At 35.9% G+C, this 12712-nt stretch overlaps 1 protein-coding gene across 8 annotated transcripts in view; it reads right to left on the bottom strand.

The window, feature by feature from the left end:
• Positions 1 to 464: 464 nt before the first annotated feature.
• Positions 465 to 12712, bottom strand: part of KRCC1 (lysine rich coiled-coil 1) — a 17432-nt gene continuing 5184 nt past the window's right edge. For 2 of the 8 annotated variants that reach the window (XM_073897434.1, XM_073897435.1), the window contains 3 exons: positions 5705 to 5810; positions 5165 to 5337; positions 465 to 1856 (listed from right to left, as the gene is read on the bottom strand). In XM_073897434.1, coding sequence (XP_073753535.1) covers positions 1061 to 1856; positions 5165 to 5202 — 834 coding nt within the window. In that variant the 5' untranslated portion in view covers positions 5203 to 5337; positions 5705 to 5810 and the 3' untranslated portion in view covers positions 465 to 1060. Of the gene's footprint in view, positions 1857 to 4124; positions 4259 to 5164; positions 5338 to 5704; positions 5811 to 12712 lie in introns of all 8 variants that reach the window. The other 6 variants (XM_073897437.1, XM_073897439.1, XM_073897438.1 and 3 more) reach the window with 6 other exon arrangements.

Here is a 12712-nt window from a genome sequence, read left to right as displayed (position 1 = left end):
GAGGCCAATCCTAATCATATTAGATAATGAGGAAAATGAAGTTAAGTGACTCCCCCCAAGTCACATAACAACTTGATGGTATAGCTGAGACTAGAATTTTGGGATTCAGATTCCCAGGCCCTAGTTCTTTCTACAAGATATTGATGCTCTACTACTTCATATGCTTATCATAAAAAAGGGGGGATTATCAGAATGAAAACACTGGTTAGGAAAGAATAATCTGCTAGCAGTTTATTTCTTATAAATTCCTCTCTCTTCAATTTCAGCTATTTGGAAAAATTGTGGTCATTAATAGAGTTCTATCCTAAAAAGTGGGTTTAAATATGAATAAACAAGGTATAGTAAAGAATTTTTACAACTGTAAAGTGTGACCTTGCCTCTTAAGTACAAACTGCTCAGTTATTTCTCTTCCAAAAGAAAATCACTGTTGAATGGGAACAGATCACTGACACAGAACAACAAAACGCAGAAATTAGAACACTTTATTATAAATATTTCCAGAATATAAACTGATTTTGCATCAAAACTCTTTGAAACTTTTAAAACTATATGTAACCTTAGCTTATTATTATTATAATGTATTTCATTCTCCACCTTCCAATCTAGAAAATACACTGCAAGTTAGATCTAAAAAGGAAAAAAAAATCAGTCTAAATTGTGTCATAGAGAAAACTAATGAATATAAAAATACCCCACCCAAAACTAAAACAAACCCAATCAAGAAAGATTCTGCAAAGCCTATTAATACTCCAATTTAAAATAAATGACCTCCCAAGGGAAAAATACTTCTACCATCCCAGCAATTTGATGAGTAAAATCAGAGCCACTGTCATTAAGGGAAATTACATTATATAAGAATGTAAGGATGCTTTTAGAATATGAGGAAAAGTAATTTCCATGTTGGAGAGTAAGCGTATTAAATACTTTGTGGTCACTTGGCCTGTTGTTAGAAGTTGCAGTACCTGTTCACAGGAAAGAACCAATATGAACGTGAACGTCAGAAAACCAGGCCCCTCAACTATTTTTTCAATTTAACCTCAGGAGAACCAACTCAAGAGCTTCAAAATCCAAGGATAGACTGGTCCCAAAGCATTTCCTCCTCTGTCCTTTCTTTACCTTGTTCCTTTTTCTCTTTTCTACGTTTACGTTCTTCTTTCTTAGAGGCTCCATCTCGGCTTTTTTTCTCCTTTCGATTCTTAAGCTTTTCTGTACTGACCCTGACTGTTTCCATCTGTGTTTTGTTTCTTTGGAAGTTCTTGTGTTTATCTAAATCTGTTTCCGCGCAACCTTTTTTTCTCTTATGCTTGGGCCGCTCCTCCTCTGGTTTGTCTCTGCCTTCTTCCGGGTGTCTTTTCCCCTTCTGATGTAGCTGTTTATGCCTGGCTGGATGGCCACCGGCACTGTTTTCTGAGGAGAGGCGCTTGTGAACTCCAGATTCTACACTGTATGAGCTACAGTTAGACTCTCGCTGACTAAGGTTCAGGGGTTCTGGTTTTTCTGAGAAACAGTCCCTGGTGAATTGACAGTAGCTCAGGGAGTCTAGTCTTAGTCTGCTGTCATAAGCTGGTAGCCACTGAGGTAACTGGTTTTCCACTTTTTGTGAACTAGGGCATGATCTTGGGTAGGGCTGCCCAGTTTCAGATGAGCGTCTTTGATCAAACATTCTATACCTTGGTTGGTAATCAAGCTCTTCTCTGTATCCACAGGTTTCCAAACAGTTGTCTCTCATCTTTCTGAAACAAGTCTTTGGCTCTAAGCCTCTGGCTTTCTGCACTTTGATATAATCTTCAAGTTCATCTTGAAAAGAGTCATATGTCTTCTTTGAATGCTTCATTAGGTTGACAACAAGGGATTCTCTGTAGAGAAGATAGGAGAAAATTCTTACTAGATCATTTTATTCTGAATATTTCCTTTGCTCTTGAAGAGAGCTTCCAAAAAACAAAGAAGCCCAAACAAATTAAAACCTAATTCAGCATAAAAGTTAAATACCATGACATTGTATGTCAAAAAGGTACATGAGGATAGTCAAATATCTCCCAGGCCACTCACAAGTAGCTTTATCTTTCTCAGAAGTGGGATGAAGAGGGCAGAAAGGAGATGGAATATAGGGTTCTGTTGTATGGCTGAAAATGTAAGACATAGGCATGTGTGGATAAGGACTATACATCCCTGATAAGTGGCCTGATAAAATCCTCATATATTTCCTAAAGTTCTGATTTAACCAGTTTCTTGTATATTGTTTTCTAAGAGAATAGAGCCATAGAGAAGTAATTTAATTTTTAAACTCTTCAGTTTACTCAAACAAAATAAAATAAACATACATACTTACCTGACTAGAGTACTGTAAGACTTAATAAAAGGATGTTTACAAAATGGTTTGGGAATGCTGGAAATTAGAAATTCAGCTATGAGATGAACCTACTCTTTTGTATAAGGCATGAGAGAAGATGAGGGAACAGAGTTCCGTACCTTCTGTATAGGGCTTGAATTTCATTTCTGTTACTTCTGATTGGTGAAAAAAGCATTCTAGAATGTCTTTGGGTTTGTTCTCTATTAAAGTACTGGTGGGAGGGTTAAGGGAGGAAATGGAGGTGAAAGCTGAGAGGGGCTCAGACTGATGCAGAGAAAAGTTTCAGAAGAAATATAAAGCAGATACCCTAGTTTTTTGTTGGCTTGTTTGATTCTTTTGGTGGGGGTAGCACCATTCCTGATTTATTTCTTTCCCCTCCCTCAAATCCTGCATACGTGCAAATATCTTACTACAAGATGATAACGCCTTAGATATTTTTGGTGACATACTCTGTCTCCAAAAATCAGGAGGCTGCATACCCCATGTAGAAATCAGGAGGCTGCATAACCCATGTAGAACAGAACATTTCTTCCCTTTAACAGAAAGAAATAAGCCAATAGCAGTCTAGAGTCACTAAGGATCTGCTATCTTTTCTGGAAATCTGAGATTAAAAATAATGTCTAAATTAAGCCTCGTTTGGTGAGTCAGAAAATTTAGCTCCTATTCAACTTAAATAGTATAAAAATTCTAACTAGAATAAAATAACGTAACAAATATTTGATGAAATATAGGCAAAAGATTTGAACAGACACTTCAGAAAAGAATATATACAAATGGCCAATGAACACATGAAAAGGTACCATTAGTCATCAAGTCAATGTCCATTAAAACCACAATGAGACACCAGTATGAGCACTCACTAGAATGACTGAGATCAAAAGAATGACATTATCAGTGTTGTTGGTGAGCATGTGGAATTCTGTAGAATGGCAGTTTCTGAGGAAGTTAAACATACGCTTACTGTACGATCTAGTTATTCCATTCCTAGATATTGCCCCCAAAAGAAAAGAAAGTATATGTCCATACAAGGACTGACATATGAATGTTCATAGCAGTGTTATTTGTAATAGCCCCAGAAAGGAAAAACCAAAATGATGATCAACAGGTAAATGGAACAATCAAACAGTGGTATATTCATACAATGAAATACTAGCAGTGATCAAAAGGAATGAACCATTGAAACAGTCAACAATATGGATGAAACTCAAAATATGCTGAGTGAAAGAAGCCTGACGAAAGAGTACATAATATATGATTCCATTAAATAAAACTCTAGAAAATGCAAACTCATCTATAGTAACAGTGTTTGCTTGGGGATGAGGCAGGGAGCGGTGGGCGGAATGATTACAAAGGGTACTTTATGGGGTCTGGATGTATGTTTACTGTATTGATCATTTGATGGTATATACATCTGTCAAAACCCATCAAATTGTGTATTTTAAGTATGTACAGTTTATTATATGTTAACTATACCTCTGTAAAGCTGTTTTTACAAAGTCACTAACAAGATTAAAAAGACGTTGATAACTGTTGAAACTGGATGATGGGTATATGAAGGTTCACTATACTATTTTCTCTACTTTTATGTTTAAAAATTTTTGATACTTCATACCCACACAGATGGCTATAATAAAAAAAGGCAGATGATATTAAGTGTTGACAAGGATATGGAAAAACTAGTAACTTCATTCATTGCTTGTGGGGATGTAAAATGTGCAGCTATTTTGAAAAACAGTCTGGACTTCCAGCCCTGTGCCCACAGTTCTGAGCCTACCCGGAGCCAGGTAGATGGTCACCATGAAGTTCAATCCCTTCCTGACCTCAGATGGCAGCAAAAACCCCAAATGCCACTTCAGTGTCCCCTTGCACATGCACAGGATGATCATGTCTTCCCCATTCTCCAAGGACCTGTGGGAAAAGTACAACATCTGCTACATGCCCATCCGCAGGGATGATGAGGTCCAGGTGGTTTGAGGACACTATAAATGTCAATAAATCAGCAAGGTTGTCCAGGTGTTAGAAAGAAATAGGTCATCTACATCAAGCGGGTACAATGTGAGAAGGCTAATGGCACAACTGTCCATGTGGACATTCACTCGAGCAAGGTGGTTATCACCAGGCTAAAACTGGACAAAGATCTGAAAAAAATTCTTGAATGCAAGGCCAAGTCTCAACAAGGTGGAAAAGAGAAAGGCAAATATAAGGAAGAACTTATTGAGAAAAATGCAGGAATGAATATAATCTGTTGTGCAACCATAACCTTAACTGTAGATTTTTAGCCTGGTTATGTATTCCTTTGAAACCTCTCAAAGTGTCTCTTGAATATTTCATTTCCTTCCTGTTTTGTTATTGATATGTGGCTCTGTGAATCTACTTTTGCTGTTTTGATTAATAATTTTATGAATAACCACTGGAAACATTTTCTAATTAAAAAGAAAAAAGAAAAACAGTAATGGCAATTCCTCAAAACATTAAACACAGTGTTACCTTATGACCCAGCAATTTCACTCCTAGGTATACACCCGAGAGAACTGAAAACCTATGTTCACACAAAAACTTGAACACAAATGTTCACAGCAGCAATATTCATTAACAGCTAAAAAGTAGAAACAACTCAATGTCCATTAATTGCTGAATGGATAAATAGGGTGCAGTATATTCATACAATGGAATATTACTCAGCAATAAAAAGGAAGGAAGTGCTGATACATGGTACAACATGGATGAACGCTGAAGGCATGCTAAGTGAGAAAAGTCAGTCCCCACAGTCCACAGATCATGCAGAGATCAATAAAGAGGTGAATGGAAACTTACCTTCTCAGGCTGAGAACTTGGTGAAGAAATCTGATCATAGTCACCCATTAATTTCTTCAGTTTTCTAGCATGAGCTTTCCCCACATGGTGAGACTGCGCAACAACCGGGGAGCTAAAAAACACGATGCAGAGATCCCCAAATCGATTTTGTCTAATACTCTATTCCTAGTCATCTGAAACCAAGTGAAATCTTGTTATAAAGATTAAATAGTTCAAAGTTTAGAATTATACCATCAACATAGATTCATCATCTGAAAATTCACAAATCCATCTCCAATTTCTTATCATTTTACTTCCTGTAAGTCTGAAAGTTAGGCTAACTCTTTGAGCATATATTTTACCCCGGAAAAATAAATAGTATTTTGTTTTAGAACAAAGTAACCTCAAATTTCCACCTCTAAATCTGTAGATAGCATTCATGATTTTTAATATATTTAGTCTGAACTAAGAGTTTAAGAACAGAGTTTTGCTTGCTTTCAAATAAAAGTCAGCTTCGTAGAAATAATCTTATGATCTAGAAGATCTCTATTTTCAACCTACCTCATAATGTGAAATCCTTTGCGATTTAAACTATATCCCTACCCCCCATACTCCTTTTACAAAGGGTAACTATAAAAGTTCAATATTTGTTCATTCAACGTGGTATCTATGAATAAAATAAAGGGAGGTAAGATAGAAGATCATATTAAACATTTAAGGTAATATTTTCAATCTTTAAATAGATATCATTTCATATACCATCTCATATTTTAATTTCCTGAGTGCCTGCAAGGCTATATACTAGCTTTTTGCTAATTAGAATGAAATTTCAGTATGAAAACATTTAGTAAGTCTCTAGTCTTTACTTTGGTAATATATGTTTATTCAGTTCAGAAAATACCATTCTGAAAGAGAAGTTACTGGGTCACCAGTAGGAGTCTGGACTTTATTGAAAGATTGGGCTAAGAAATCTGGCCTTGGCATTTCTGTGTTTTATAGCAGACAATTTCAAAACATGCAGTTTATTTTAAGATAGTCTCTCATTCTAGCTATACCCCTAGTGTTATCTGGAAATCACCTAGAGGAACCACAAACCATCTTTACCTGTGGCGGGCAACAGTCCTCCACAGTTGGTACAAACATGATCACAAGCAAGGCTCACTAAACAAGGCTCAGATAAGCCACTCAAAACTATAGTCATATTCACATATTAATTTCCAGAACTTTTGTTCAAAGTATTTCTCACCAGAATAAATAATCTACACCAAAATGACCACATTTACGCTTGAGGGCTATACTACTATCTAAAAGTTCCTAACAGTTGAAATTTATTTTATGGAAATTCACTAGTTTATAAAAATGATACCACTCATGGAACATCAAAATTGTACTTCCTATGCAGCCATTTAAATGAATGAGTTGGAACTACATGTACTGTCGTGGAGAAACGTCCATGATACATTAAGGGGAAGAAATGATGTAGAAGTCTATCTACCTATTTACCTATCTATTGATCAATCTAAAATCCAATTTTAGTGTAAAAACACTTAACATACAGAACCCAAAACCTAAATATATTCATATATGTTTATTGTAAGGGGGAGTTAAAGGAGCTGGCCTGCAACCCATTTACTTCCTTTCCTGGGGCGGGGGGAGGGAAGAAGGTAGGTGACTTCTGGACCTCTGACTAAAGAGACCAATGATATTAGCTAGGAGAAAGGGAACTTATCTTTGACATGCCTTTAGCAGGATGTCCCTGGCTAAGGATTATCTGTAGTAAATAAATTCAGGATCTATGAGGCATAGCTCTCTGAAGAATGTCACATAAACTAGGAGGTATAAAATGGAGATGGTTCATAATTTAAATACTCCCACTGAGAGAGGTGACCCTCACTTAGAAACCTCATCTATTATTTTGGGTCAGAGATGCATGACCAACATAGGAAAACATGGTTTGAGGAGCCATCTTTCATGTCCTAGATACCTCTGCTTCTTTGGAGTTGCATGATCGATTATATCCTTGAAATACTTAGTAAACTTGATACTAGGTAATATTACTGATTTGTGTTAGTATGATTTGACAGTCTGATCTTGTATATTGCAATATCCATAGGAAAAAATCAGAAAAGATATACACTAAACTTACCGGGTCTTGGGAAATGGGCTTAGGAAAGGTGTAATAGACAATATTTAACATTTTGCTCTCTGCACATGTCTATATTGTTTTAATTTCTGCAAAAAGCATTACTTTGTAATTTAAAACTCCATAAAAATTTGATTTAAAGGTTCTGCAGCGTATCTTCAAATTAGGCTTAATTTTCAGTACCAATATGTAGATTAAAAAGGTTTGCTTAAAAAATATTATGAGTTTCGGATGCCTGGGTGGCTCAGTCGTTTAAGTGTCTGCCTTTGGCTCAGGCCATGATCCCAGGTTCCTGGGATGGAGCCCTGTGTCAGGCTCCCTGCTCAGAGGGGAGCCTGCTTCTCCCTCTCCCTCTACCCCTCCCCACTCACTGCTCGCGTGCTCTCTCTCAAATAAACAAATAAAATCTTTAAAAAAAATTATGAGTTTAAGAACTGTAAACATTTTTAAAAGGATGATGAATATTTAAAATATTTATTATATATAATATCTCTCTAAATTATTTCTGAATTGTTGTAAGGTATATAACTTAATTACATATGACTCTAAAGTTAAAATGAAGAGCAAGCTATAAAATAGGAGAAAATATTCCCATCTCACATATCAGACCAAGAACTTATATCTAGAATATATAAAGAACTCTTATGACTCAATAAGACAAATACAAATTAAAGTGGGCAAAAGATTTGAACAGAAACCTCAAAAAATAATTTATATATATAAATATGACTTAAAACCCTACATCATCACTGGAAGTCATTAAAATTAATAGGACTGAAAATACCAAATGTTGGTAAGGATGGTGAACAACTAGAATTCTCATCATTACTAGTTAGAATTTAAAATGGTACAACTTTAGAAACAAATAATGCAAGATATGTTAAGAAAAAAGAAAAAGAAGAAGATAGCAGGAGGGGAAGAATGAAGGGGAGTAAGTCGGAGGGGGAGAGGAACCATGCGAGACGATGGACTCTGAAAAACAAACTGAGGGTTCTAGAGGGGAGGGGGGTGGGGGGATGGGTTAGCCTGGTGATGGGTATTAAGGAGGGCACGTTCTGCGTGGAGCACTGGGTGTTATGCACAAACAATGAATCATGGAACACTATATCAAGAACTAATGATGTAATGTATGGTGATTAACATAACAATAAAAAAATTTTTAAAAATGGTACTTTACAAAGCAGTTTGATAATTTCTTTAAACATTAAACATTTAACCACATAACCCAGCCATTTCACTTGTATTAGTCCAAGAGAAATGAAAACATACATCCATGCAAAGACCTGTACATGAATGTTCATAGCAGATTTATTTGTAATAGCCCAAAACTGAAACAACCTTAATGTCTGCCAGTAGGCTAATGGATAAACAAAACATGGTTTATCTATACAATATAATTATTCAGCAACAAAAAGAAGCAAAATAGCAATATATACATAACATGGATGAATCTCAAAATCATGCTTAGTGCAAGACACAGGAGTAGCTACTGTATGATTCTGTATTTGTAAAAAGTTCTAGACATATAAACTGATCTATAGTGATAGAAAGCACATTAGTGGTTGTTGGGGACAGGGGTAGAAGGTGAGATGGATTATAAAGAGGCCTGAGAAAACTTTTGGTGTTGACAGAAATATTTGGCATTTTGTTTACAATGGTATACACCTGTCAAAAACTCATTGCCTTGTACATTTCAAATATGTGTATATTTTAAGTAAAGTATATCTCAATAAAGTGTACCAGAGGAGCTGAAAGATCTGTAACAGATGTTTTGGAAAAAGGAGTAATTTTGCCTTAATTTGTTAAACTGGATTTTTAAATGTTGGCTTTGTTTCCAGAAAAATTATTCACCTAACAAAGGCCAATTCACCTATGCAGAACTACTGCCAGTCCTATTATGTCACTTACCTCATTGCTCTTACGAGCCAGACGTAGGGACTCTGGAGTCAGTTCTGGCACTTAATTAGCTGTGTAAGCTTGGTTAAGTTCTCAACCTCTCTGTGCCTTAAGTTCCTCATCTCTAAAATAGGGATATGAGCTACACCTCAAAGAGCTATTGTGAGCCTTAAGGAAATGAATACATGTAAAATGCTTAGAAGAGTATATGGCACATGGTCTAAGTGCTGCATGAATGAGCTTTTATTGTTATTCAGGATTTCATCTATTTAACTGACATCGTGAAATGTTCTCCCAACCAATTCTAGTAACTACAGAAAGCCAAATAAAGGAAAGATTATGTGTAAACAGAGCAAGAGCACCTGTCAGGAGTACCTAATTTTTATTTCAAGCTAACTCATGTTTCAGAGGGGCTTTTTTAAAAATGAAAACTTAGGGGGCACCTGGGTGGCTCGGTCGGTTAAGCGTCTTGACTCTTGATTTCAGCTCAGGTCATAATTTTGGGGTCATGAGATCGAGCTCTGAGTCAGGCTCCCAGCTGCTTGGGATTGTTTCTCTCTTTTTTTTTTTTAATTTTTTTTATTTTTCAGACTCCCTGCTGAGCAGGGAGCCCGATGTGGGACTCGACCCCAGGACTCCGGGATCATGACCTGAGCCGAAGGCAGTTGCTTAACCATCTGAGCCACCCAGGCGCCCCTTTTCCTCTGCTCCTCCCCTTGCTCTCTCTCTTAAAATGGATACATTTTTATTTTTTCAAAAAGATTTTATCTATATGAGAGAGAGAGAGAGGGAGCCTGTGAGAGAGAGCACAAGCAGGGGTAAGGGAAGAGGGAGAAGGAAGCAGAGTCTCCATTGAGCAGGAAGGCTGTCTGGGACTTGATCCCAGGACCCTGGGATCATGACCTGAGCTGAAGGCAGATGCTTCACCAACTGAGCCACCCAGGCACCCCTAAAATAAATAAATCTTTAAAAATAATAATAAAAATGAAAGCTGAAGATTAGACTTGATCATTGTCTTTTGTGATTGCTCTGATTTTGAACCAATTCTTTGAAGATTTCAGTTCATATTGTGTTAATGCGTGCCATGTATAATACCCAAAAGAGTATGGAGTATCAAGCAGAGACACCCAGGACGCTAGCTAATTTTACTATTTATAGGCTGTATTAGGTCCCAAGCAAGAAATAGTTTGTCTTGACTGAAACTCATCTGGAGTATTTTTTTAAGATGTACCTTCTAATATTTTTGGAACAAATCTAGCAAAATTCTGAAAACTTGAGTTCCTATTTATACCGCAAGCCTAGTTATAGAGGAACACCCACATTGTTCATTTACTTTTTTTCCCTTTTTTTTCATTTACTTTTAGGAAAGATATAGTGAAAAGAGCAAGAATATAGAATCTTTTATTTTGGAGAAATGAAACTATGTAGGTTATTCAATAGCTGGAGAAAGCTTGGTCTTTTTTATTTCAGTAAAAATATGGAAAGCCATTGTGAAAGTTAAATAAAAACATATATCAACTATTGTGTTAAATATGAAGTTACTCATTCATACTCATAAATATGAATTACTCATAATTCATGAGTTACTCATAATTCAAAACTGCCTAAAAGAGCTTCATATCTTAATAAAAAAACTAAGAACTCTACTTTAATTCTAGAATTGTCAGAGAATTTATTACATTCCAACCACCCATTTACAAATTGCAAAACTAGAACTTTTGCACTGTACAAAATGTTTTTAATAAGTCTCAGGTTTGGTGAATAAATCAACTTAAGTGAAAAATCTAATAAAAAATTTTATGCCCCACAGCACATCATTTGTGTTGTGGGGTGGCATTTAAAAATCATACAGCATGGTCTTAAAAAAATGTTTATTAAATACCTCTGAAGAAAAAAGTGGGCAAAGTAAGGATGTTAATCTGGTTACTTTTAGCTCAATTCTTCCCCTTTAAAAAATACACCAAATAAATGGCAAAGTCTTATACTTTTAAATCTAATTCACTGAGAAGCATTAGGAGATGTTTTATATTTTTCCTTTATTTGCATCTTTCTCTCAGAGATGTAGCATCCTCTGTATTCCATTAAAGCTATCTAAAAGTATTTTTTTTGATGCAGTAGTAAATAGTATTTTTTAAAATCTAAACTTACTAAACATTTGTTGCTAACATTTAGAAATATTGATTTTGTATATGGGCCTTATATTTTACCCCCTTGCTAGCTAAACTTATTCTTAAGCCTTTTCCTAGATTCCTTGCTCTTTCCTACATATATGATCATATCATCTGCAAATAGAGACAGTGTTACTTCTTTCTCTCCAATCTGAACACCTTTTGTTTTTCTTGTCTTACTGTACTGGCTAGGACCTCCAGTACAATACTGAATAGAAGTGGTGAGAATGGATATCTTTCCCTTGTTCCTGCTCTTGAGTTTTGCAATCTTTTAACATTATTATAATCTCAGGAAAGACTAAGCAGAGCATCACATTAAGTTTTAGTCTAGGTAACTGATCCTGTTATCTTTGCTATCTTTTGTAACTATTTGTTATCTTTGCATGTTTTTATTTCTTTTTATCTATTTAAGTGTTTTTTAGAGATCTTAATTGTAACAGAAATGCAGCCCTATGGGGAGCCTGGGTGGTGGTGGTGGCTCAGTCGGTTAAGCTCAAGCGTCTGCCTTTGGCTCAGGTCATGATATCCGGATCCTGGGATAGTCCTGAGATCAAGCCCCAAGGCTCCCTGCTCAGCGGGGAGTCTGCTTCTCCCTCTCCCTCTGCCCCTCCCCCCTGCTCATTTTCTCTCTCAAATAAATAAAATCTAAAAAAAAAAAAGAAATGCAGCCCTGTACCTGTTAGCATCATAAACACTCTTAGCTATGTTGGTTATTAACTTTGCCTTTTCAGGAAATGAGATTAGTATCTGATCTAGAAGTTTGCCAAGCTCTAGCTATTTTACACCAATACAACAATCACAAAAATAACTAAGGGTTTACTACTATGATAAATGATAAATGATATTTCCAATGATAAAATACAAAAGAACTAACAAAATCATTAATTGGGAGTACTTCACATTTAATATAACATTTATGTCTTTATCTAAACTAAGTCTTTGAACATCAATAATCATAAGTACTCTATGGCTAGCTAACTTGAGAATCATGCTCGTGAAGTTAATTTTACTCGGATCCAAGGCAGACATCCTACATCAGAATGCCACCAAATTCCTTCCAAAGGGTTAGTAAATGTGAATGGGTCTATAAAAAGGGGGGGAAAACCCCAATGCTCATGTCCTAACATATATTTGATGACTATAGTAGGGGAAATCTTGTTAGTTGTTTTAACATGCTTAGTCAATATTTTTAGATATTGACACCTAATAAAGGCAACAAATCTGAAACTCACAATCATTAATGTCTCTCCAGACATCTTCCTCCCCAACCATTCTATCCAGCTGTCAATATTACATTTACAACATGTGGTGCTCTTGTGTGTGTGTGTGTGTGTATGTGTGTGTGTGTGTGTGTGTGTGTGT

The sequence above is a fragment of the Callorhinus ursinus genome, unplaced genomic scaffold (genome assembly GCF_003265705.2).
Source record: "Callorhinus ursinus isolate GAN/ISIS: 27379988/994484 unplaced genomic scaffold, GSC_fseal_2.0 scaffold10, whole genome shotgun sequence".
Lineage (NCBI taxonomy): Eukaryota > Metazoa > Chordata > Mammalia > Carnivora > Otariidae > Callorhinus > Callorhinus ursinus.
The sequence above is the reverse complement of the archived record's forward strand: the minus strand, read 5'-3'. Positions and strand labels throughout refer to the sequence as shown.